The 27,840-nt window shown below is 43.3% G+C and overlaps 1 protein-coding gene across 1 annotated transcript; it reads right to left on the bottom strand.

Moving 5' to 3' along the window:
- On the bottom strand, window positions 1-25,406 carry CDCP1 (CUB domain containing protein 1). Its single transcript, XM_030944123.1, has 9 exons — window positions 25,226-25,406; window positions 12,670-12,873; window positions 11,006-11,362; window positions 9,350-9,718; window positions 6,962-7,189; window positions 5,907-6,287; window positions 5,219-5,584; window positions 3,936-4,017; window positions 1-2,743 (listed from the first exon to the last, which is right to left on the bottom strand). Exons 1-9 carry the CDS (start codon window positions 25,311-25,313, stop codon window positions 2,293-2,295), a joined length of 2,526 nt encoding a protein of 841 aa, XP_030799983.1. The 5' UTR covers window positions 25,314-25,406; the 3' UTR covers window positions 1-2,292.
- Between the last annotated feature and the right edge of the window lie 2,434 nt (window positions 25,407-27,840).

Consider the following 27,840-nt stretch of genomic DNA (forward strand, 5'->3'; position numbering starts at 1 on the left):
AGCATTATTATTTATTTATTTAATAATAAAAAAAAAATAAGTCACAACTTTCTCTTAATGCAAAACAAACTGAAATCTGTGCCTGAACTCTTTCTTTACACACACCAAATAAGCATAGTGAAGGTCAACCTTAGACTGGGGACATCTGTAAACTAAGGTTTATACTGTCACATGAAAAGCTGAGTTAGAACACATAAAAGTATCAGTCAACAAGAATCATATTCTCAAGGATCAAGAGGCTGTGAACAAATGCCCAACCTCCTTTATGTTTTCTTCCTGTTGGTTACAAGGAACATGAACTAAAAATTTCATCTAAGAAACTGAAGAAGTTGAGCTAGAGGGATAAGAAAGCGTTGAATTTCTTTTACAGACTATTCAATAAAACAGAAGTGAGGAACACTGATCAGACAAATGCACAACTGGACTACTCTGATAAAATAGGTTTTGGCAATTCAGTTACCTGAGAAAAACTGATACCAGTATTGCAGAAATCTTTTTAAGTTCTCAAATGACACCAAAATGATCCAGTACACTTTGATTCCAGTGAGTAGCCAGAGATCTAGGGATACACATTTATGTATTGAAAGTGATAAAAATGAGCAGGAAGGTACCTGGAACAATTAAAGGCACTTTTAGTTGGCATGTGTTTTGATATATGCTGCAGAAAACTGTGTCAGGTATGACATTATACTGAATTGTGCAGAGGTCCAAGCAGTATTAACACACTGTTAAATACACACACTTGACCAAATAGTCAATGAGCAGTGCCAGCATAGTTAACACAGGAAGAAATCCACACTTTTACTTAATGTAAACAGTAAGGTTTCTAATAAAGGCATTTTAGTTTTAAATATTATTCTATGTTTAGCATCATTGAATGCAACACTTGTCTAAAAGGTTCATGTCACCTCTGTGTATCACTAAGCCAGAAACAGTCATGGTAAGGTTTTTGGAGAGAAATTCTCCAGTTGTTGAGTCTAGTGCTGCACACAAAATTACAAACACCCTCAGTAAACTGCACACCTGGACAAGGCAGATGTTTGTATATAAAAGGCAACTTCATTGCCACAAGGAATCTGGCCCTTGTGTTGTCAAAGGCACAGAAGCTGAGGGGCATGCTAACTACAGCACTTAAATGAGACCTGATTTTAAGAGATACGTTTCAGGGGCAGCTAGACAACTGCAGTGTAAGTTCTGACAGAAGTCAAAAACTGTCCCCACCATCATAACAACATGGTTGCTAAATTCAGACTGATATACCAAAAAAAAATATTTAAACCTCTAGGCTTTTCCTGCGGATTCATTCTTTGCATTACAGAGACACCAGCTGCTGTAAACAATTTTCTTTACCCAGTATTTTAAACCTTAGTAACAGGTGAAGTGAAAAGCACTGGTAAACAGCTGAATGACCACATCATTATTTCTTTATCGAATCCTTACTCTCACTTGAAACAAAAGTGCAAGGTATTAGTAAAATGTTAATGTCACAGGCACCTGAACAGAACCACAAATTGGTTTAGACTTTTGAAATTGTTTTTGTCAAAGAGCAAATAAAATAGTCTGTGGTGTAAGTTCACATGGTGGAATCCAAGTATAACAGCATCAGCTGAAACTTAGAGAAAATCCATAACTTATCTTCTGAAGGAGAAGAGTCCAAGCTCAAATGATCACACTGATTTACAGGCACAGAGCTCTTCCTGGCAGCACACATGGTCTTTCACTACACTCACATAGCCACTGGCATGCTACATCTGATGGATTTTCAAGGTACAAGTGATGGAAAGGACGGTCAGATTTTAGATTTTTTGGATTTGGTCAGATATTAGCAGATTGCCTGGACATGTGCAACCTGGAGCTGCCTTGAGACAGGGATGCAGTCTGTATCTGCTGGGAGTCACCAACCAACATTCAGACAAATAATGGCTTGTGACAGGAGGAAATACTGGACAGAACACTCTCCCCACTACCAGTGGCCAGTTTTAAGCTGGTGGTTAGGAATTAACTTTCCTGATGCCCATATAGTAAAAAGCAGAAGCACACCTTTGGCACCTGTTTCACAACCAGTCCTGGAGAGTCCTGACTGGAATTGAGTTTGCTAGGTGTTCACTTTAAAACTGAAAGCTATTAACAGCTGAAGTTTAAAAAGAAAGGACAAAAAAAACCAACTGAAAACACACAAATGAAACAAAACAAGATAAAAACATATTTAAAAATAACACTCCTCTTCAGTATGTTTTTGTCTTAGGTCACTGTCCTTACACCTGTGTTTCCACAGAAAACTGTGGCATAAAATTACCCCACTAAACCATCCTGTTCCTTATTTTCCAGCAAGGGCATGCCTGTATCCCCCTTATCCTTTTTATTTGCATCTCCATTGTCCTCTGACTGCCCTGATTTCTGATGAGCAAATGTGTAAGTGTCTTGGTCTATGTCCATCAGGGGCAGAGGCTCCTCCTCAGGGTTAGAAGAGCGTTTAATGTCTTTTCTGAAGGAGAATGGAGGTGGAGAAGGTGGCATGCTACCAATGGGTCCATCAAAAGGCCGGTAGACATCAACTTCTGGAGAAACGGAGCCATTGGACTCCTTCAGCAAGTGTCCATAGACCACAGCATCATCAATAACTGCATAGACATGAGACTCATTGTTTTGCCTCCCTTTTCTGAATGAGCCTTTTCTTCCAGGCATCTGGGTGTTCACGTTATCATTGTACACTCCCACCATGGGATTCTGGGTTTTCTTCTTCCTGTTACAGAGGTGAAATTGTTAACAGGTCAAAAACAACACGTCTGGCGCGCTGGAACTCAGTAACAACAGCTTCTCTTCACTCATCCCAACCACAGAGTGTCAGGCAGCCTACCTGGATTAAAGAATTTACTTGCAATTTTGGGAGAAATAACTCTTGAGCCTAGACACTCTTTTTTAACAGAGCAGAAAACAACTTCATGCTATTTGGTTACCCACTGCTGCTCTGCTGACCCTGAAGTTTGCAAGATTAACTCCAATGGTCTCCCAAGCACTGGGATTCTGGCTGTGCACTTGAACCAAGTCCCACAGTTTCCACTGGCATTAGTAAGACTCAGAGACCACTAGATCCTCACAAAAACAAGGCTGTGTTACTGAAGACAAGATACTGAGTCAAAATGAAATCAAATTAATTTTTCTTAATTACGCTTTCCTGACTGACTGCCCCTAAATTGGAAAGAACAAAGGCTGAACTGAAGACTTTTAAGCCTGTATTTGTAAAGTCTTTCCTGTGTGGCAGGAAAATGTGTCCCTAACTGCACTAGTCACCATATTGCATAAATTCATTCCATCTCTACAGCTTCAGGACCAACCACCTTGACAGCCCTGTGCATACACGTATGAGAAAGCCCAGGCTATGAATGACTCCAGACTCTGCTCATATGAGTAATGCCATGCATGTAAGCTTTGCACAACCCACTTCTCTCCCCCAAGGGCTCCTCTCACAGAAAATTGCTCCCACTTCATGTGCAAACTCCAGAAGTTGCTGGAGGCTCTGTGGACGAAAGATAACTCTTAGTGTATCTGCATGAGTTCACAGCTTGTTTGAACAAAGACTTGAGTGGAGTCATGCATGCAACAGCCACATTCATTGGGATTTCATGTTGCAGGGACTGCTGAGGAAGTCCAACCAACACCTGACTCATAGCACACCCGAAAGCCTGCACTTAAGGCCAAGGTAAGTAGTGCTCCGCAGGTTGAAGTAATGTGACTCCAGGAACACTGCTCTGCTCTTGAAGTTTGTCAGTTTAGAGTAAAGAAGCATTCCCGGGGTTAACGCTACTTCCACTGTGCCTTCCTCATGCTTTAGACCCTGGTTCAAAGGATATCAACACATGAAGCAGAGGGCCCAGCAGCTCTCCCAAAATGCTCTCTTGAACTGCTAAGTTACACATGCTGGATTATGAACTTACTTCTTCTTAACACAACACACGGTCAGTCCAATCACTGCGAGAACTCCAGCCCCAGCCACCACAGCAAGTATGATTCCGAGGTCTGCAAACAGACAAGGAACAAGGACACTGAGCAAAAGAAGGAACACCCAGCCTTCCCCTAAAATCTGTCTGGGTTTGAACCCCTTTAAGAGCTTCTAAGCATAGCAGCTGCGGGCAGAGCAGGAGTTCCTAAGCCATGCCTGCCACAGGGCAACACAAGCCATTTCCAAGAGATTGGAGGCCAAGCAACAACAAACTCCTGCTGTTGGCAGTGGAGGACAACCAAAAAACCCAACCAACCCACCCACCTCCAAGAGTTTTTGATAGAGCTCATGCACTGCTAAACTTACCCACAGCACCTCACACGTCTCTAGCTGAATAGGCAAGGAAGAGATGAAAGAAACAGAGAAGGACTCAAAAGAAGAAATAGCGGCATTTCCACAGATTCCCCACAAAACCATCCTTTTCTCTGAAATACATAGGTTGTGTTGACCTGGGGTTTTCTAGGAGTCATAAAATTGATTAGGGAAGTCCATGCATGAGCAAAGAAAAATGCTGCAAGTTTCAAAAGAAGCACAGATTGAAAAAAAAAAAGATCAAAAAATTAGAAAGTGCAAATGTGAAGCAAATTTACATAAGGAAAGCCTACCCAAAAAATGCCCCCTCATCTTTTCTTTAAAAACTGTTTATGTTTCAGGGAGATGAAAGAGAACAAGAAAACAGAATTTGCTGGTAGCAGTCAGGGCCCAATCTCCATTAAATGGTCAGACCTGTCCTAGGGAGGATTTCTTGCTCATGTGAACACTGAGACTAATTGAACTGCTAACATGAAGTGAAGACTACTTGGATGAATAAGTTTGCATAATCAAATCCCAAGCTGTTCACTAGGTCTGTGACCCTGGAAGGGAAAAACATCACTTGATCTTATTACATATTCTGTCTGTTACCTCCAATTAAAAAAATGAATTTTTTTTAAAAAATGAAATCTAGTCTTACTACCTCAATCCTTGCCATTTCTTGCGTCAACGAAAAAAAACCCAGAAACACACCTCCTGCCCCCCAAAAAACCATACCACATTAAAACCCCTCCTTCTTCCCCAGCTCCTAGAAATATCCAGCTGAAACTCTTGAAGTTTTTGAGGGACAGACTTTTCCAGAGGCAGGAATCTACATCCAAGGAGGACCACCATCCATTCCTCTTACCTCAAGGGAAAGCAAGGAAACAAGCAGAAAACAAACCACCACAACCTCACAGCACTCACCTAGCTGCTTGTCAGCCAAAGTCACCCAGAACTGCAAGGCCAGCTGTGTCTTATCCACAGGCCTACAGTTGGAGACGTTCACCCAGAAGCTGTGGAGCATGTTTCGGGGCTGGGGCAGGAGCTCGTCCTCACGGCGCACGATCTCCTCTGCTCCCGGTGTCTCCTCCTTGATGTTGACGAAGGCACGGCCCGTCTCACAGGCGATGCCCATGCGGTCCTTGGAGAACCTGAGGCGGGCAGTCTGCTTGCTGGGCACAGTGATGAACCAGGATATGGAAACATAAGGAGGCAAACCATAAGGTGAGTTGGGAGTCTGCAAGTAAACTTTAGCTTTTGGATTTGGGCTCACGGTGAATATGCACTCATCTGTAGCAAAAGGGAAAGAAGAAAAGAAAACTTAGTTTTGATAATTATTGTCCTTTCCCACATCAGGGTTATCACCATAAACACAGACATACCTGCAGAATTTGGCACAATCAACTATCCACTACCTGGAATACAAAGCTCCTTCTCTCTTCCCGAAATAAACCACATCACTGGTTCAGATAAAGACTGATTCTAGAATCTAGTCATAGAGCCATTGCTAAAGGATTAAACTCCTAATTGCTGTTCACCCATATGTGCTTTAATAAGCCTATTGAGAGATCTATCACTGTACAACAAAGTAGTACAAAATCTACTACCTTACCTTTAATATGTGGCACAAAAGACATTTTCAGATCCTGAGGGATAGATTCATTGATGAATCCTTTACCAAATGTTTTTAAGGATATGGTGATATTATTCCTCATCTGAATCTTTTCAATAGATCCACCAGGACAGAACACACCAACATTCAGCTCTGTCTCTGGGGTGGCACTAACAATGCTGTAACTGTAGCTCGTGTTGCACCTCTGCTCTGGAATGTGTTGCTGAAGTTTCAAGGACGGAGATGTAATTTCTACGTTGATCATATCAGTGGCCAAGAGCTTCCAATTAAACTTATGCAGTCGAATTGGCAATCGGGTAATAGCCTTGGGCACTGAAAGGGAATAAATCTTTTTCTGACACCAACGAATATCCATACAGCCTGCAAAAACAAAAAGAAAACCCAAAGAGCTGAGTATTTCTTGCAGAGGAAATACCTAGGCACCTGCAGAGTACTGTCAGGTTTGCATTACAGGCCAAGATAAGCATCTACCTAAGAAAATATCCTCTCTTAGTAACCTTTATCCAAACGTGTATTGTTTGTATTTAAAGAGTTTTCCTGAACAGGTGCAGGACACCAAAGAAACAGACAGAAACATATTCAAAGGCCCTCACTTAAGATATATCTGCTGACTGGGACACTGATGCAGACCAGTCAAGGTACAGATACTTCAAATCTCTTTTCTACCTGTAGTTGAAAGCATTTGGGGAAATCCTACATCAAGGGGACATGCAAGCAGAACAAGATGCCCTCCTGATGGCAACTTTGGTCCTGCATTTTCATGGGCAGATTTATGGGTCTCTGACTCTGTTTCCATAATTTGCAGTGACTTAGGTGACTTCTATCTCTTCTCTTCTAGGAATAGTTACACAGTTTCTATTCTTAAAGGTAGAATGATGTACTGAACAAGATCACCTACAGATTCATTGCACCCATCTCCCAGCTGGCCAACACCTGGTTTAAAGCCAAAGCAAGGGAACAAGTTTGGTTGACCCCTGGGGAAAAATATGCAAAAGCATCCCCTAGGAAATAGCATTGAGCCACTTTGGTAGTACCTATGCCTTTTTCAGCCGTGATCCTCAGCTGGGACAAGTCCTTGCACAGGAAGGAGATCCTGTAGACAGCACCAGAAGTTAAAGTCAAGGCACGGTCGCAGGTGCGAGGATCCTTGCAGATCAGGCATATGGGCTCAGACATGAGGGGGGTGCGGCTGGGCCACCCTTCCACGTGTATTGTCACAGTCATGTTCTTCTCCTTGCTCAGGTCGACCAAATGGGTGACATCTGCAACGAAAAACACCCCAGAGCAATTACAGCCAAGAAGCACAATGTGAAGCAGAACTTCCTTCACCTCTTCTTGGAACATCTGGAAGGAGAAGATAGAAGGAAAGAGGAAAAAAAATGCAAGTGTAGCTCATAAAGGTTGACTGCCATGTGGAAAGATAGATTTTGGATCCACACAACATCCTGGTGCTGTTATTAAGGCACCTCTCTCTGATGTTAAAAAAAAGCAAGCCAGCCTAGTAGAAGTGTCTCTGCCCATGGCAGGGCAGTTTGGAACTGGATGATCTTTAAGGTTCTTTCCAACCCAAACCATTCAATGATTCTACAAAGGACAGGGGGAAAATAGTGTACCTATATACACACATATTCTATTACTACTCTTCATTTTCTGGTTTTAGCTTTAGCTACAGATCTCAAAGTCATACACAAAAGGTGAATAAAATAGCTTTCTCCCATGTGGGAAATCAGGCAGACAAAAAAGCAAGTGGTCAAATGGAATTATCCAAGTCATTGGCACAACCAAGCATGTAACCTAGGACTCCCACCGCAAGGTTATCATTTTTCAGAATGTTTTTTCCTGCAGCAGCTAAACACAGGAAGAGTTAGATCAAGAAGTTATTGTGATTAGAAAGAGCCATATTTTCTTCTTATTTAATGACAAGCACCACAGACAGCTGTGGAATACCCAAATGTTTGGGAAGCTTTGCGAATATGCAGATAGCAATGCATTTTTAATAAGACCAATGTTGCAGATGGCAACCTGAGGGCTGAATTTGAATCTTTGATGAAACTTATATAACTACAAAAATCCTATAAAATCCCTAGAGAAACCACTGTTGTCTCTTAAATCCAAATGGTTTATTACTTGCATTTCATTCACAGAATGACAACATGTTTTTGATTTTTTACGTGATTATCGTCTTGTCTCCTGGCCATAAATATATTAAAATTCTTTTTGCTTTCAAAAGAAGAAGGGAGATAAAGCTGATTAACTGAATATAATGTTTTCATTCTGTCTAGCTTCCGAGATACAACACACAATAAATGTAAGCAAACACAATTTTGTTAACAGCAATTCTGTCAGGATTTGCTGTTCATAAACAGAGCCAGGCTAGACAGACAAAGAAGAAAGAACTGTAACTGTGAGATGCTACAGATTCTTTCTGGATATGTAACTTCAGGGCACAAATCAGTCAAACCTTATTCTCTATAAAATTACCTAGAAATCTCTAAGTAGCTCGTGACACAGTGGCAGTCGAGTGTGTACTTTCCTCCACCTGCTCTTTTGCAGTAAGTGCACCTTGAACTGAGGTCAGAGTTGCAAAGTCAGAGGCTAAATCACTCAATCCATGGCTCATTACCTAGACAGGCCTTTTATTTCTGTTTTTAGAGAAATGCTCTGGTATTATAAATCATTGTGCTAAACCAATCTGAATTTGGGGCCAGAAAACAGAAAAAAATTATTTTCTCAGTATAGAGAAAGAAATGTAAAGAACATCCAAGTATGGAGGAGATATTATTAGTGGAATATCTTACTGACAGTTTTTGTATTTAATGTGACTTCTTCACACTTGTTGATGTTCAACTTCCTCTAGGAAGCAAAATTAAACCTCAAAGGAAGAAAGGAAGGGAAGATGCATATCGATGCCACTACCAATACAGAGACAATTTTACATCTCTCAATTCACCAGTTAATACCACAGATCTTGCTATCTACCATGACAGCAGGTTTCACCTTGTTAGGAGCAACTGCTCACGAAGGGTACAAAAAACTGGGTTCATGTTTTTTAAAGAATGACCTTTAAAATGTTGAGTCTCATGTCTGAACGCAGAACTATTAAAGGCATTTTTCAATTACATGATTCGGGTGCTGGAAATGGAAAGGAGTCTCCACTTATAAGTTACGGTGTAAAAAACACAGCAGCACTAAATAGTCCATTGCAAATTGCACATTTCAGCATCGCCGCTTGCCTTGCTGTACGGGTGACCAGTGCTACCCTGGGCAATAAAACAGGCCTCAGCGTTGCTTGGCAATCTCCTTAAACTCATAGAAGGACCAAAGTCCAAGGAAAATAACAAAAAAGAGTATTTATCTCCCTTGTGGTGCTCAGGCCAGACATCTGTAAGCAAAAGCAACAAAAGGGGCAGGCAGGTACTCACTCTCATCAACCTGCGGGTGCTGAACGACGACTTGGAAGAGCAGGCGAAGAATGCCAGGGTTCTGGGCATCCTGATCACAGCCCTGCAGGGACATGTTGAAAGTGCCAGCAATATTGGCAGGCTGGCTGTCGCTCAGCTTGAACACCTCCGGGTTGCTGGGCGAGCCAGGGATGTAGTACTCCACCCTCTCCTCCTTCCTTTCGCAGTTGGAGAGGCTGTAGTTGTGGAAGAACACGCTTGCTCTCAGGTTGGGAGGAATCACAAACTGCCACGTCATCAGCTCGTCTTCTGGAAAGCCCAGTGGGTAGTTAGGGGACATCAGGGTGATTGAAGACTCCCTCTTCAAAATGGATTCAATGATGCATAACCCTAAAACAGGGAGTGAATCACAACATATAAAATAAGCTCCAGTTACTGAAGACACACTGGCATATCTAGCACCCAAGAAGCAGAGTCTTTTTATTTTGACAGCGAGATCACCCACTCCAGCTACAAGTTAGGTTATTACAAAACGCTCAGACTAAAACATATATTTGAGTTGATTCTTTTGTCTTCAATTACAGAAAAGGTAAGGAATGTATTAATACTGCATTTGCAGTTTAGCAGGTTAACCTTTCAAGTACATGGACAGACAAGCCTTTATTATTGGCAAGGGCAAGATCCTAATTCCTACTTCTACATTTGGATTTGCAAGAGCAAACACACAACCTGATAACTGCTTCTGCTCCACTGGGTTTTGGGAAACAAAAGCTGCAAGCTTTTATAGCAGCATGTAGCTCTCTTTACAAAAACCTCCTAAATTTAACAAAAGTACACCAGCAAAGAGCCTCAGATAGGCATATTAAAAACACAAATGTGAAACGTGCAGGCTGCATAAGACACTTTATCCTTGGATGACTCTTGGCAGTGTGAAGTTGGGTACAGAGAGATTATGGTCCCACTCTAGGACTCCAGTGATAATGTGCAAGTGTGAGGAGTGCCAGGAATTATACAAAACACTCATGTTCTAGAAGCTTGAACCTGGACCAGATTTCTTTTATAACTGATAGCAACAGCACTAGAATTCAAGTACAGAGAAAGTTTTGTCATGAGATCACAAAGTAACCCACTGATTGCTGTATAATATTCCAGGTATTTTAGGAAGATTATTACACAACAGTTTATGTTACTATGCAAGTTGAAACAGATAAATGTATTTATGCAGCCTCCTGTGCCTTCCAGGCACTGCTTCACCTTTTCCCACACTCCTCTCCTGAAGAGAGGTATTGGTTTGGGGCTCCAGAAGTTAAAGAAACTTTTTTAAAAATAAACAAGCCCAACTACACACCACAACCAGCAAAAAAATCTCTGACTCATTCTAATTATACTACCTAGTCTCACACTCACACAGCTGAATTCACAAAAACAAGAAAGTAGGTATGTTTAAGTTTTAGGAAGTTTAAAGGGATTTAAAATTATTAATGTACATCAAATACTTTGACTCCAGAGGAACACCATCTAACTAAACTAAAAATCATACAACAATAGTTTCCAGAAAAGATGACGTGAAAGGGAGTTAGGGATAGCAGCACCAAGACTGGAAGGTTAGCTGTGAAGAAAGGTTGAAACAGATTCTGCTGCAATCTGCAGGAGGAAGCTGCAGCGCTCAGTACTCACGTTTTATGGAAGCCCTGCTGGCTATGTTGAAGCCTGAGGTGGCGAGAGGCAAGTGCCACGGGAGGTGCAGGGACATGACAACTCCTCCCAGCAGCTTGACGCGGGACACGGAGCCGTTCCTGCAGAAAGTGCCGATGTTGACCGTGGCATTATCAATAGAGCTGTTGATGTTGTAGCTAACAGAGTCTGGGCACGTCTCTCCTGGTTCAATCTGCCTTAGCCAGGAGGTAGAAAATTTTAGTTCAAGTCCAGCTTTTGTACTTGCCTTCACATCCCAGATGTAAGTCCTGTTAAGGCGAGGTAGCCCCGGTGGGTAAAGATGAACATCTCCAAAGGGACATGGGCCTGACACACAGTCTAAATGCAGAGAGAGAAGAGCAGTGATACACTCTGGAAAGCATTCCATTAAAAGGCGAGTTTGATACTTCCCCTTTCTTGCTATTATCACAATTTTTAGGTTGCACTCATCTTTTCCTCTACGTTCTCTAAAAGACACTCCTGTAACATGGTCATGGGCTGTCTCCAAACAGGACTCCCAGGCCATAGAATAGACAGGATAAACCTGCTTTAGTCAGGCTGACTAATAGGAGGGATTCATTGTCCCTAGTATTCCACCTTGTTTGCTGAAGAATTTAGAAGGTATTTAGTGAATAGGGCAGAGTCTATTCACTGTGGGCAAAAGGGACAAATGCAGTGTCAAGAGAGCTGGAAATCACAGATCTAGAGAATCCATTTTATCCCATGTTCCCCAGAGAGTTCCTGGAAAATCATTCATCTTTAAATGTTTTACTGCTTGCCATGAACTTGTATTTTTGTTCCCTTGCTGCCCGGATGAACAACAACTGTCACTGCAGAATTCTGGGGGGAACCCAGAAAACTTTCATCTGAAAAATCCAAGCAGCTGATTGACACTCAAAATAATTAACTTTAATCCATGTCTAGGCTTCAAGTTAAAAGAAGAAATATCACGAGTGTGTCTTGCAAATATATGAGATACAATGAGTGTTACTATCTGCATGAATCATGTGAATAAAATTCCAAAACATGAAGAGAATTATTCTTGAACATCACCCCAAAAATAATGAAGATATTACTAAAGACTGAATACCCAATGAAGTTTGGGATCTAGTTGAGAAGTAGCACGTGTTCATCCCATTAAAGAGTACATACACCAGGGATAACATTCAAAGCAGAAGAAGCTTCAGTTACACTTCTGAATTTACAGTTTCTTGACTTCAATAACATTCATTAAAGATAAAGAAACATATGCAGGTCTTCAATGTTTCTGTTGTCCTTATAGACACAATCAAGCTGTTCAAATACATAATATATTATTATAAGTGTTCAGAGGCTTTTGTCAGGAACAAAAATATCTTTGATGGGTTTATAAATTGTGGGAAAAGGAAAAGCAGCAAGGAATTAATGCAGCAAACTGCATTCTATCTGTTTCCAGCACAGCCAAGTCAACATTAATTCTGCCAGCTGCAATACAGACTTCTTGCTTACTCAGTTGTAGCACTCATTCAAGGTTATTTATCAGTGCTCAAGGATTTCTTCTTACCTAAGATTATGGCAGATACTTTAATACAGCAGCAGGAAAAAAAGCATTTGGTTTAACCAGAGGAAAATTATTACTGGGGAAAAATCAAAAATCTGTATCTTACCAATATTTTTCTGAATTTCCGTGATGAAATACTTCTCTGGAGTATTACAGGTGAAGCTAAAAGTCACATTGTCCCCAGGCTTTATCTTGAGTTCAGACACGATGACATATTTCATGCGGATTCGACAGTTTGCTTGAAGACCAGGTTTCAGTTTAATCGTAACTGTGGTGTTGTCCGCTTTATGAAGAGAGATTGTGAAGGAAGCTAAGAAAGAAAAAAATACATAGAACAGAGGTGTTCTGTTACTAGCACATATGAGCAATACCAGGCTCTCCACACAGCCCCACAGATGCCACAGTGTCCAAAGGAATATTAGCATCCACTTCTCAGGAGCCTCTGGTGCTGTACCAATAGAAAATGCCTCCTCTCTTCCAGCACCGACAACATAAAAATACACTTGCTGCATGTGCCCTGGAGAGGTATACAGGGAATTTGTGCACAATCAGTTCTGTTCCAATTTACTCTCACCAGTGTCATTTATCTCTCAATGAAAAAGTAGCTCAGCTATTCCTTCCAAATTGTTCTCCTGATTTTTGTTTTCAGTTTATCACACAGCCTGCTTCATTTCTGAAGGCACCCATGAAGTCACGACTCAATTCAGGAAGTTTATTCAGCAGTCAAACAAAAAAACAAGCTTCAGCTTTAATCACAGACAATGGTAAGAGATGAATTTCTGGGTATACCTCAACAATTACTGCAGGCCAGATGAGGTATTCCAGCAATACCAAAAGCATATACCAACAGATACTTTTAGGTGCAGTCATGGCCCTCTCCCACCCTCCCCACCCTTCACAACTCATTCCCTGAAGGTACAGGATGTCTGTACAGTGCCCCTCACCAGCACAGAAGGCATTTGTGGCCTGGAACAGAGTGTGTGTGCTTGGACACTTCCCCTCCATCTCTGACACAACCATCATTGATTCACAGCTTTTGGGAAATGCTTCACAGATTTCAATCCATCCTCAAGTACTGCCAGATGCAGGAGCAGCTCTCACAGGAAATACTGGAGCCACTGAATAAACTGCTTATTGAATAATCTTATATTTTATGGGGAGCAGTTTATCAAAAAAATGACTCAAACCTGACTGTCTTCTAAAAATATACACATAAGACACCAGAGAGTACTGACTGGACATTCAAGATAACTATTATTAACTTCAGTTGGATGCTTAGCAAATAATGAGGCCAGCCCTGGCTGAAATAAGTCAAGTTTGCAGTAAAGTCAACCATACCCCAGTCTCAGGTGAAAATCTGAGGACAGGACAGACAATAAGTTTTCTGCTGCTTGTTTTCATTGTTCTCCATTTCTTATTTTGGTGTATGGAAGATAGAATCTCAGTGTCTACAGTACTTGAGCTTTTAGTGTATATGAGAAGAAAATCATGCATATAAGAAATAGTAAGAGATCTAGAAATAAAGGTACCCCAAGCTGGGTTCAAAAACATCTCTGCCTTGAGTGGTACGTCACACAGGGCTGCATGACAAAGCTCTGCCCATATGCCAGGTTGGGAATCCTCGTGCCTAAAAACGTCAATGAAAAAAGATTTCCCAGCAGAGCAGCGCCCTGAGGGAGCCCCTGAAGCCATTCCAATTACCAGGCAGCATGTCAGGAAGGTGTAGGAGAACAGCTGGCTCACACACATCTGCAGGCTGCCCCAGGCTCTGTCCAACTGCTCAGCACCCCTGGAGCACCAGTTTGCTCCACGCCAGCTGCTGCTGGTACAGGAGTGATAAGGATGCTGATCAGAGCCCAGACATGCAGGGGCTCACCTGGTAGGGTTGTGGGGAGCAGGGCTGAACACACCATGGGAACCCCTAATCAGCAGAGCCCTCTAATGGCACACGAGCACACCAGAGACCCTCAACAAACAGACGCACCCAGCTCAAAGCCGCAGTCATTGCAGCTGCTGAAAGCAGCTTATTGCATTAGTGACTCAATTTCACACAAAAACCATCTGTTCTATTGAAGAGAGTTTCAAAAACCTCCTAATTTTTACAGGAATCTCATGGTTTTGCAGGGCCTGACTATCACTGCAATGCTTTGCAAAAGCCCCGGGGACCGAGCAGTCAGCATGGTCCGTCCCTGCCACTGCAAACATTGTGACACCAGGTTTGGCAACACCAGGCATCAAAACCCCACTGCTAGGGGAAGCAGGGCAGAATAGAGAACTCAGAGACAGAGCCCATCATGTGTTTATCTGAGTTTTGTTGGTCTTGAGCCTTTTTGCAGCTTTTCTACATAATCTTGGAGTCAAAAGACTTAGTAAGTCCTTGAAACTGCCTTACCTATTTGCCTCCAGGATCAAAGGTTTTAAATGAAAATCTCAAACACCACGAGGCTTGCCAAATTGCAGCACATATTTTTAACCACAAGTTTACCAACCTCTAATACCATTAGTGAGTAACTGGTCACTGAGTAACTTTCCTACAGCATTTAAGCGACAGAACAGTTCTCTGACCCAATGGCTGGCACATTTTACATCTGTGTTTCTGCCTCAGAAAAGAGGTTTTCTATATGGATTTTCCTGAGGAAATAAAAAAGATGATAGTGGAGCCTGGGAACTGCCTGTACAATGACCTTCTAAGCACACAGGGGACAATTGCAGGGGCAATGTCCATGGGGTGGGGAAGAGAGCAAAGCTATGCAAGCTTTACTCAGTGCTGCTCTTCCTCATTCTTCAAGAGGAAGCAGTCTTCAGAAAAGAAAGCGAAACAACTACTTCCAAGCTAGCCCAGAGTTCTATTTTCCATACCACTGGGCTCTTTTTGGGTTCTCTTGGGATTTTATTTTACAACACTTAGTGCACAAAACACCTTTGACCATGATGTTCATAACTTTTCCAATGTTTAAGTCATCCAGATATGATGTGTTAAAAACATAAACCAAATAATTAATAACTATGGACAAAAGATATTTCTTTCTTGCATGAGGTAATTGTCATACTCACCTTGTAAGTTTATAAGTATTACTGAAAAGTCTGTTTCTAACTCTCTGGTCAAACAGTTATCACTATTCCTTCCCCCATCCCTGGGACAGCACAGCCATATGGCAAACCTGGCAGGACAGAGACCAGGACCACCAACAGTCAGCACTCCTCCAACACATGCTGGCACATGGCTCTAATTTTTAGTCATGAGGATTAAGTTTAGGCATAGCCTTAAGCACGTGACTACCTCTAAATCAAAACAAATACACACCCTGAGCCGAAACCAAAGAACAGAAATTTTCAACACTTTGAAATAAGCAAAGGGTCCTACAAGGGTCAAAACAAAGTATCCTCGTCCCCAGCCCCTGAAAGACGCAAATTCGGCTGCCTGGGCTTTTCCCCCCTTCCTTTCTGTTCCTCTTGCTGACTTCATGTCCATATAATCATTCTTCATTTGATCTCTCTGCAAGAATATAAAATATTTGTCAGGTCAATATTGTTTTCTAGCACAGATTTATCCCATTCCTCAGCTTTCCTAAACAGAACCTGCCCAAAATCACAGAAGTGTTTTCAAGGACCAATATATATATATCATCACAGCAGTAGGCAAGAAGGATGCAGATCTATACCAAATCAGGCCAGCAAAGTTGCCTGCTAGAAGCCCACATAAGAACAGACACCTTCCATGCATAAACAAAGAGCTTGTGCAGATGCAAATCCACAGATAATAATTTTGGCCAAGAAATAAGAGCGTGGTGCTGTAACGCCAACAGCAGCCAGCTGCTAGGAATGTGCTAAGCTGCATTAGACCGTCAAATCTAATGGGAAAAGTGGAATAAAAGAATCATGCAGGAAGTATATGCAGTGATCCCAAAGTCATTAAAAACAAATGAACAAATGGCTAAAAATCCCCAAACTACAGCCACACATGAGCAGCACGACAGAGGGACTACTTAAAGAGCACCTACATTGGAGAGCTTTTATAAAAACGAGTGAGTCTCCCCATGAGTCACACCAATCTCTCTTTATCTGTGACTCCCACTGCATGCCTTTTTATTAGGATTACCAGTAACTGGACACGTTTCCTGAAAAGAAGCAATTTCCACGCCTTATTGCTGCTGCACAGGGATGACACACAGGATATCCAAACCAACATGAGGAAGCGTTGCCAAGCTGGATCTCGTCTCTGTCTATACAACAATGGAATCGTTCAGCTAGAAGATGTTAGAGGCAAAGCCTGCAGTCCTGAGCTGGTTCATAGCTGATGCAGACAGCTGATCTCACCCTATTCTTTTTTCCTCTAAGCAATTACAGTTTTGCAGCCTCCCTTGGATATTTCATCAACTGCCCTAATCTCAGCTGACACCCTCCCTTTCCACAACTGGATTTTTCTACTGCTCATCTTCATTTCAGAATGTGCCTTCATGAGAGTTTTCTCATCACAGCATCCCTCTATTGCTAGAATAATGCCCCTCTCTGCACAAACACAGCTTTTTCTTAATAGGATGATATTTCCATTTACACTATGAAGCAAGCTGCATAGTGTAAAACAAGTTCAATCACTCCAGAGAGTTGTGCCTAAATTTATTTACTATGTTTGCATTGACAAGCTCATAGTAATTTTAACATGTATATATAAATGTCAAAAGGACATTTTTCCTGGACAAGAGGGAGTGCAATGTAGAAGACAGCTGGCGAATAGTCAGGGCAGTAGCACTCACATGAGCATGTGTATGTATACACGAGCAAAGGACTTGGCAGAACAGCAATTTTATGGCTATGTAAAGTGCCTTGCTACACAAAGCAGGAGCTAGAACAGAGTCCAACTAGTTTTGGCTTGACAGCTGCATTTTATTGCAGTAATTTACCCATAAGGATCTATGGATTGTTCCACACAACTTGACTGGGCGGATTAAAACAATCAAAAAAGCCCCAGTCAGACCAAGAAAACAAAACCTACAACGAAATCCCAGATGTTAACTTATCCCAGAATTATGTACAGAAACTGTTGATTTGCTCATTCCAGTTAAATCATGGGCTTGTTCCATGACAGCCATTTTTACCGAAACCCAGTTGGATGGGGCTGACTCAGCCACCATTCATGAGCTGGAGGAGCCGCAAGACGAGTAGCAGCAACTTGCTCTGATTATGAAATACCTGTATCCAAAGCCCCGTTCTGTCCCAGGGGGATCTGAACCCACACAACCAACACACCTCTCCAGAGAACAGGCTCATTCCCTGCAGGAATTGTGCCACCAGCCTGGGACGAGGATAGCACAGGGATGCTGTTTGCCACTACAGCTTGGCAGGCTCTCCTGGAGGCTCACTGCCTCTTCCAAGCTCCTGCAGGGATGCTGACCTGCGGGCATGCTCAGAGCCTGCTGAGGTTATTCCACTACACATAATCTGCTGCAAGAGTCATGGCAAGAGGGTGGGAAGCAAGGGCTATAACACAGTAACTCAGTGTGGTGGTGCATCACCTCACCACCACGCTGAATTCACACCAGTGAATTGTGAATCGCATCACAATTCACTGCACAGTTCGCTCGAATTGGCCAAAACACAACAAGGAATATTTCAAAGAGTAAACGTCTCCCTGCTTTGCCAACTCAGTTGTTTCGCACCTGTCTTACTAACATTTTGACAATTTGAGTCCATCTCTCCAGTTCAACTGCAGCGCCCAATTGCCCAAGCACCATCCACTCCTCCAGTCTCACCTGCAACGTAATCCAGGTGACTGCCTTCACAGTCTTCAAGTTAGTCAGGGACACACACACACAGTTTGGACTCCTCTCACCTCCTGATCAGTGCTGTGAGCAGCAAAAGAGCGATCACCACCACAAACTACAGACAACCCTTCCTCATTTCAATGTAAACTACTCCCTAGTAGATTACATGATTATCTCCTCGTATTTGGACCTGTCTTCCACCACCACACTTGTCTGGGATATGAGGTCCATATTTTGTGAAAGGATTACATTCAGGGAATCACTCAGAAAATCACAGTGATAAAATCTGCAAAGCTTGTAAACTCTTAGAGATAGATGCTGCCAATTACTATTATGCCATGCTAACCACACCTTAGGAGAGGGCTTCTGCGGGAGAATGCCCATTCCTCAGCCATCACAGAACAGTCCCCTAATCTTCACTTCTTCTAAACTGATTGTTTGAACTGATAGCCAGGATGGGGATGCAAAGCAGGCGAGAGGTAGGTCTTTTCCTCCTCATCAAGGAGGAAGGGCAGACACTTCTGGCATAGTGATGTTACAAGCCATTCCAGCACAGCTCACCAGACATCTTTCAGCACCCCAGGCCAGCAAGGTTGCTCACTCAAAAGTTGCTCATTCATTAATTTGTAATGCCTAACAGGAATAAAGTACTTTCAGATTTAAAATAACTGAAGATAAACCCCAACAACTATACATTTCTGTACATATACAGCTTTCTCTAGAACCTTTCTGGAAGATAATTAAGACACATATAACTCATGCAATAGATTTTTTTAAAAGAAGCTTTTTTTCACCACAAGTGGGAAAGAGACACTGTTGACTCTCAGCTGCCTTTTCCTAATTATTATTATTTTACAGATAAAAAGTGGTGTTGCTTCTGTAGAAGCAACATTATGAGATGGAGAGCTCAGCAAACCCTATGAGCTGACCACCAGCACACGACGTATAAAATGTTCGACACATAGGTCTGGACAGCTTGAGGAGAAAATGTCACACTGCCTGGAGAAACACTGACACCACACAGGTCCCTGCAGGAACCTCCCTTGATCAAAGAGGTGTTTGCTTGCATAGTTTTTTATCCCTACCTTGATTTAAGCCAGCAAGAGAACAACATCTCAGAGCATGTCTGAGCAGCTCTTCAGTCTTGGCTCTGGTTAACAAAGGTGTAAAAGCGCATTTCACAATCAGGGATCCCTCCCACACCAAACATCCTGCTGTTAGCTCTTAGTCTCTCTTCTGAGGAACTCCAAATCCTCTCTTTCCACTCCTCAAAGCTTGCTCTCTCCTCTGTCTCACAGTCAGGGACTCAGAAAATCCGGACCAACTCCAAAATGCCAGCATTATCCTACCTCCCAAAATAAGAGTTTGATCTGATATCAAGTAACCACACTCACTTTGTTCCCCAAGAAAACAAAAGGCACAGCTCAAAGCAGGCTGCCCCATGGCACCCTTGTCAAAAGGTGTCCAATAGGGTAGGCAAAGTACAGACTTTATCCCTGGTACAGGAGACAGATTTTTAAAAAATCACTTTTTCCACAGTAATGGCAGCCTGGGCACTCACAGGCAGACTAGGTATTACTAACATATTGAAATGCATATCTACTAGACATTATGGCACAGTTCTTCAGCTGAAGGTCTTCAGGAGGTCCCATCAATACTACCCACACCAGGCAGGCTCAGCTGCAGGCAGCAAACCCTCGCCTCTGTCACCAGCCAGTACAGAAACTCAAGATGTTGCTCTGCTCTGGCTGTAAAGGCCAGCAGCCAATAATGCAGCCCAGCCCACGTCCTTTCCTTCACACCCTGGTGGCACAAGCAGATGTGAAGCAAGAAGAAACTCTATGGTAACATCTGCAAGATATTAGAGAAGTTTACGAATCAAGGGATGGTGACCTGGCCCTACTGGCTGAATTCTACTGAGAGAGCACAAAGTCAGCAGCTGCTCTTCAGGAATTGGTTAATGGCTTGGTTCCAACAAGCCAACCCCTGCTGCAGTGGGTGTGCAACCTCTCCAGAGCTGAGGTTTGACAGAGACACCTGAGCAGCACCAGTGAGTTGGATGCTGTCCCAGAAAACTGCTGGAAGTGCTTTACTAAGTGATATCTTTAGCTTCTCCCCCCTGTCAGGCAAAGGTTTATAAATTACAGAAATTATTAAAGGTGCAGATTTTAAAAATACTTTAACAGAAGGTTACAAGACTAGTCCAACAAAAGAGCTCATTTAGATCAAAACTGACATCCAAGACTATTTTCGCCATATTCTCTAGCTAATACATGCTTTGCTACAGCTGAGTCTTTCTAGGAGCCGCCACGACCAGAAAACATCCAAAGAGAGAGCTCCAGGGAGCACCCAGAAGAGAGCAGGAGGAGTTTGCTGCTGTAAGAGAACTACTGGTCAGCTCATCTCAGAGGCACATTCCACTCATGGCAGTGGTGAGCAGCACCCAGCTTTCCCCACAGCCCCAGGAATAACCCAGCCCCAACACTGATCCCACCCCAGCCACAACACGAAGGGGTACAACTCCACACGCATTCACTGCTCTTCTGCCCAGCACCTGAAGAAGGTCATGTTTTGCCGTCAGCAATTACAAAAAGCAAATGAGAATGGGATAAAAAAAAAAAGAAGAACTGGTGAAGAAAGGAGCTATTAGACATTGTCTACACTAATCTGCAAACACGCCATGCCCCTGTCACCCACAGCTTCAGTCAACACAGGTAAAGCCAAAAGTATCTTGACTTTGCTCTCAGCAAAGGATGGTTCCTCATGCTATTTCCAATTTGAAATATTTCTGGAATGCACTAAGTGTAAAGTTGTTCAGTCTCTGCCCAAGACTGAGGGTTTGGCAGTCGTGGATCACAAAGCTTTTCATTTACCATATGCTGGTATAAATACCAATTAGGCTAAGCGATAAGGGCTACATTAATAAACTGAACCCTGGCAACACTTATTTGTGAAAATACTGCTGCTGCTATTACATATTTCAAGAAGTCAGATTATTTTTCAGTAGTTTTCTCCTACTTTTTTTTTTCTATTCCAACATTATCTGTAGATAAGATAATTCATATAAGCAATTAACAAGCCTGAGCACAACTGACCCAAATGATATTGGATATCAGGCTGGGGAAAGGTTCTTCCTTTATTTCATACAGGAAGCCCTTATTTCTGTCCAGAAACTCTCACTGTAGTACAGCAGGACAACATACAGAATTGTAATAAAAAGAGAGGAAGACAACTTTCTAGCTAACAAATAACTTCCTCCATGTCACAAGTCCATGGTGGTACTCTGGACATGAGATTCATCAGCCTCCAATCCTCTCACCTTGTTTCTCCCTTGACTAGTCCTTTGCTTTGAATCAGTGCCAAGAAACAATCCTTTTCAGCATGCTTTCCCCTAATTATGTTTGGCTGATGAGCCACCACATCAAATGGCAACCCCAGGCACAAAAAAGACACCAGCCACCTAAGGAGCCAGGCCCAGGAGCTGGCTCATCACATCCCATTTCTTCTCTCCTGGGCCACTTTGTAGCCAAGGGGCTGCTATTTGTTGGTGCTTCCAGTTTTGAGTAAGCCCAGGAACAAGATTCCAGCTCTTGGGAGCAACTTCATTCACAAAACTCCAGAGACAACAAACTTACTGGGGATCTCTAGTGGGGGGCACTCAAACTGGTGGTTATTTGTGCTGCTATGGACAATAAATTCAGCTCAGTGTATCAATGTTTAAATATTTTCACATTCCCATCACATATACCCACTCAACCCTTCCCATCACCTCTACATCCCTTCAGACTTATAGACAAATGAAAAACACACACAGACAAGGCTCACCTCTTAAAAACAAACATTTCAAACACACAAAGTTCTAGAATTGTGAAAAGGAGAAAATAAAAAGGGGTATTTTTGGTAGAGAATTTGAGGTAGTAGTATCAGAACTGAGACACACTATAAATAATTTACTATAAACACATTAGTTTCTAGAGGAAAAAAAGTTAGCACTCCAGACTGATAATGGCATGAGGCAAGCAAAAAAAAAAAAAAAAGTTACAACACATGTACTTTGGTTGTAGTCTTAAAAGGAGAGGTCTCAATCGAATGAACAAATGGTGATTCAGAATGGAAATAATCCGGTTTCCACCGACTTTCAGAGGAGAACAAACACGGCTGTTATTTTTATTCTGTCAGAGCAGCAGAATGACCCTGCTAACAGCTTGGGGGGTTTTATTTTATTAAATGAAGCAGCTTTAGGGCTGACGTGTGACTCAAATCAGTCAGTTGCCAAGAAAAAGATGACTGGAGGGTACAGCAAGAATCAACATGGCACTATCTCTAAATTTGCTTATTATAACAATGACATTTTAAAGACAAAGTCCAGAATACATATGCAGATTTTATCACATTAATAAGGATACTTTAAACCTGAAACGTTTATGTTTCATAGACAGCTCAGAAGCCTGATTAACTTCATTATTAGTGCCTCAAAGAAACTCATTTTTAGTTGCAAAACACATTTTCAAAGGTCAGATACGCAATACTCCACTCACACTCCCACGTCCGTGCGCAGCCAGCACACCAAATACTTCTTTCTGTAGTTTTCCAGCTATAAGTTAGAACCAATCTTTCACTTGAAAATTTACTTTATGCATAAAGTTGCATCTCAAGAAAACCCACAAGCTCCTCTGAGGGCCATGTGACCAGCCACGCTCCACCTACACCTTCCTAAAGGAACACCGCTGCAATACTGTACCTGCTGGGAAAGGGTGGAGCAGGGGGGTGAGAGGAGAAAGAACTTCACCAAGGATGACAAGAGACAGTTTTAGAGACAGGTACACCAAAATTTGTAGCCGTCCCACCAAAGCATCACCGCTCTCCAGGAGGAGCCACGTGTGCCTCATACACACCCCACGTGCACACCCAGCCTAAACCCAACCTTGCTGAAAGGGAGGAACCCAACCAAGGAAAGGGAGGCAGCAAAAACACAGCAACAGCAGAGCCAACGTCAGCACCAGAGCAACAGGAACTCCTTAAAAATTACAAACTACACAGGCCTGCAGAGGAAAATCTTAACCTGAGCTGTCTTGGGCTTTCGGGACAAACCTTTGCTCAGGGAAATGTTCCAGCAGTTTTGGTTGTGCAATAACAACAGCAGTCCCCACTGGAAGGAAGGACACACGAGGTCTCACGTGCCAACACACCCGAGAAGGCACCACTCCTCTCTTCCTCACATCCCGCTCACACCATCCCAACCTCCAGTCTGCCAACCCATGCTGCCAAGGTGGCTGAGACTGAGCCACCTCTCTTTTGGGGGACTGGGGCTTCTCAAAGAGGAGGAAGGCACCACGTTGGAGAGTTTGAGAGGGTGACAGAGGACCTGGCACACAGGAGTGGTGGTGCTTGTACAGGAGACAGACCAGTGGGGGGAAGCCTGCGGTTGGAAAGGAAAGAACTGAAGGAGGTAGGAAGAGGGGCCACCATCAGCGGCAACGAACCACTGGGTCTATCAGTGGCGTTTTGTGTGACTTCACTGCCACTAACTTTGCTGCAAACAGCAACTTCAGGATTTGCCAAAGAGCAAGGCCAGAAGTTGGGGTGCTCTTTCTCCCATGTTCCTCTAGATTAAGCGAAAATCCTTGGACAGTCTTCCTCCTCTGCTTCTAGTGCTGAGCCATCTAAGGTTTTAATTATTTGTTTACTCTGAAAACAAAGCACAATTATTAAACAGCATTATATTTTCTTTTTCCTTTGAAGAGGCTTAGAGAGGCAAATTGCTGTTATTCACTCAACTCAGAGGCAATACATTAAATGCAAATATTTTATTTAAAAGACTGCACAGCTTGAAACTTAAACCTCAGGGCTGCCCCATTTCAAAGGAGACATTTTGCATGTATTGTTCATGATAATAATGGCCTGAGCTCCACTTCAGCAGAACCAGTGCAGTTAAAGGCAACAGAAATATTAAAAAGGCATAAATTTCATATCAGACTCTTTAGGTAATTTACAGTCACTCCAAATAACTCACCAGTTATTTTGTACATAAGGACTCACACTTCAAGAGCCTTTGAAAGGACTACAGATAGCAGTTAAACAGACTGTTTAGACTTGAGGATGGGCATTTTTTGCAATCAAGCAGCTTTGGAAATTGAGGAAAACACCACACACTATCCCTGTGTTCCTAACTGGAATTCTTTTGGGGTCGCACACAGGGTTAGATACATGAGATTTCAACAAGCATCCAGAGATTTCAAGAGATGCAGAGCTGGTAGTGAGCATTAAACCATCGGACTCGGCTGGGCATATAAACCTTTCCATTTCCCTGCACCTACGGTTTACCCGCTGTTCTATATCAATAATACCATTCTCTGATGAAAAACTCGGGCAACTGCACGATCCCACAAAACACAGACCAAGGAGCTTTTGCTCTTTACAGAGAGTTCAGCTGCCCCTCTAGCGTCCCGGGAAAAGGACTTTGTGAAGTTCCTTGCATAATCAATACTCCAGCAAGCAAGGATGTAAAGATCAGGTAATTTTTCTTGCTAGCATTTTCCAAGAGAAAGAAAAGGGAGCGTTCTGACTAGAAGTGCTGAAACTGAAATGTCCCACCGCACAAACATTACGGACGCGATTCTACCCCACCACCCCCGCCCCTTTTAAATAACTAATAGTTATTAAATCAGCAGCAGCACACGGGGACAAAGGCAGAGTTATCAGTCTCACGCCTACGGTGCCGCCAACCAAAGCGAGCCCGGGCTCAGCCGCGCACGGGCGGGTCCCGCCGGCCCGGGCAGCCCCTGAGGGGCGGCGGGGAGAGGATGGCAGCGGAGCCCCGGGTGGGGGTGATGGGAACCGGGGTGGGGGGAACCGAGCCGAGGGTGGGGGGAGCCGGCCCATCCCTGTCCCTGTCCGTACCTTCCCACGGGATCAGCTGCGCCGAGGCGGCCAGGAGCGTGGCCAGCAGCGCGGCCAGGAGCACGGCCAGCGCTCGGCCCGCCGCCATCTCCCCTCATGGGCCCGGCGCCGAGGCGGGCGCGGGTCCCCTCCGGCGCCACCGCCGCCGCTTCCTGCTCCACCTGGCACCTGGAGGGGCGGGCCGGGCTGGGCAGGTGAAATCCCTCCTCTTCCTCCCGGCCGGCTCGTCCCCGCCCGGGCGCTGCCTCCGGCCCGGCCCCGGCGCAGCGGGGTGGAGCCGGCTTGGCGGGGCGCCGGAGGTGCGGGTCGTTGGCGGAGAGCTGCTATTCCTGCCCTAAAGGCTTTTCCCTACCTATTCCCGACATCATTTACACTTACCGAAAGGGGTTTGAGTTGTCGGTCACCAAGTTCCCCTCTCCCCCTCGGCCCCTTGCCTGCTAAAGCATCTCTGAGCTTCAGTGCTTAAAGGGAGCTTAAAGTTGGGACCAGACTTTTTTACCCGGACGAGGAGTAATGATTTTAAACCGCTTTGGCAGATTTAGACTAGATATTAGGAAGGAATGTGTTGTGATGACAGTGGTGAAACACTGGCAGAGGTTGCTCGGAGAAGTGGTGGATGCCCCATCCCCGGGAACATTCACAGACAGGCTGGACAAGGCTCGGAGCAAGCAGATCTATTTGAAGATGTCACTGTTCATTGCAAGGGGTTTGGACTTGATGGCCTTTAAAGGTCCCTTCCAATCCAAACCATTCTGTGTTTGGAAGTGCCACATTTCAGACAGAAGCAGGTTCCTCCCAGCGAACAGCGGTTTGTCTCCTGCTTGTTAAACATCTGGGGACTTTGCAAGGGAAAACTGTGCAGAAACTATCATGACATAGTCCGGAGTAGATGTTTGCCCAATGACTAAATACCTTACTAACGTCAGACAGCTCATCTCCCTGTAATCCCATGCAGTTGCTTTGGAGCATTTGTTTCTTTGGCAATACCATTACAAAACCCCAGTACATTTACACTAGCCCACAGCAACGCCTGGCTATTATAGGAATGTATGGGAATGAACACAAGAATATTCATGTTCAAAGAAGGAGAGGAGTCCTAATGAGATCAGAAATTCACAGCCTGTTACAGATTTGAGGCTGAGCTTTGGCGACAACTCTGCTCTTGCTGATTTCAGCTGGCAGTGAGGACACTCGGCTCTCCTGGGAGATCTTTACACCTCTTTTATATATATTTTTTCAGTGATCTTCTGTGTAGTATGACTTTTTGCTCATCTTAACAAAGAGTATGCAATTTAAAGAAATTATATCTAGAAAAACACATCAGCCTTTAGAGAAGGATAGTGCTAATAAGAAAGTAATTAAGTGGTTATACAACTGCAGAGAAATGAATGGATAGGAGTTTTACATTCACATGAGGGGAAATAGAGAGATTCTGAGGGGCTCAAATCAGATCTGATGCCACTTCCTTAATTTAAGGAAATAGGGGAGGTCTAGAGTTTTTATTTTCTTTCACTGGAGAAAGAGAAAAGTATTTAATTTATGTTAATTGTGTCTTATCAGATTTCCCAGCTTCATAAAGTTCAGTATTTTCCCACTAAAAGTAGTTCTTAGCTTTATATTACCTTACAAATCTTCTTCTCTCTTTTTTCTCCCCAATATCTCAACATGTAAAAAGCTTAGACTTCCTTAGTTCCTAAAATGGATATGTGTTTATGTCCGTTACAAATCTTAACACTACTCTGTCATTTGTAATTCTGATGTAGGAACACAGAACCAGAAACCGCCCACTGTCTGGCTGCTCTTATGTTGTCCTCAGTCTTCCCAGTGGTTTGCCAGAATTTCCAAACAAGAACATCACCATCTAACCCCTTTGTAAGCCCTGTGAACATTTGCTGGCCAGGCTAACATCACCTCAGTGAGACAGCTAAATTCAGTTCCCTGTGATTTGGAGCTGATGTGCTGAGGGATGACTTTCCTGGTGTGATAAGAGAATAAGTGCTCCTCCCCCACAGGGTCCAGAGAGCTGCATATGATGGGCTGGCCACATATGAGAGTCACTTCCTAGTAGATTTTATTGTTTATGCAACATCTACTGTTGCATAAACAGTGTAGATGGCTGGATTGAGATATTTAAAATACTTGGCATGGGAAAGCACACAGAAACAACTGCTTCAGGTCGAAAAACATTGACTGTCTATACATATAATTTTATGGAGGAAAAATCACCATCACAAAGTGAAGGCATTTTCCATTGACTTCATCAAGGCTTGCACAGTCTGCCTCCTTAGAGTGGCAGCAGTCCTGGTGGCTGTTGCTGATCAGCAACAGTGAAGGGGCCAACCTGCATCATACATTTTGTCTAGACATGCCAGGAGGCTATAGCAGAGTCTCAGGGGTTGGCAGAGTTGGTTACAGAGCTGTTCCATGTGTGTGGCAGGCTGGCCCTGGCTGAATGCTAGATGCCCAAAGCCACTCCATCAGCTAGGCAGGGGAGAGATAGTAGAGTGAAAGACAAAACAGGATTATGAGAAATATACCCAAATCATAAACCTTCCTATCTCTCCCTCCTTCCCAGGCTCAACTTCACTCCCAATTTTCTCTACCTCCTTTCCCCC

The sequence above is a fragment of the Camarhynchus parvulus genome, chromosome 2 (genome assembly GCF_901933205.1).
Source record: "Camarhynchus parvulus chromosome 2, STF_HiC, whole genome shotgun sequence".
Lineage (NCBI taxonomy): Eukaryota > Metazoa > Chordata > Aves > Passeriformes > Thraupidae > Camarhynchus > Camarhynchus parvulus.

What these genes read in the sequence shown, in the direction of transcription:
- CDCP1 (XM_030944123.1), bottom strand. Translation starts at nt 25,313, where the DNA reads ATGGCGGCGGGCCGAGCGCTGGCCGTGCTCCTGGCCGCGCTGCTGGCC. An exon ending in CAGCAGGGCTTCCATAAAAC is followed by an intron (nt 9,719 to 11,005) that starts GTGAGTACTGAG and finishes TCCCTGTTTTAG; the next exon opens with GGTTATGCATCATTGAATCC. An exon ending in CACGGCTGAAAAAGGCATAG is followed by an intron (nt 6,288 to 6,961) that starts GTACTACCAAAG and finishes TTGTTTTTGCAG; the next exon opens with GCTGTATGGATATTCGTTGG.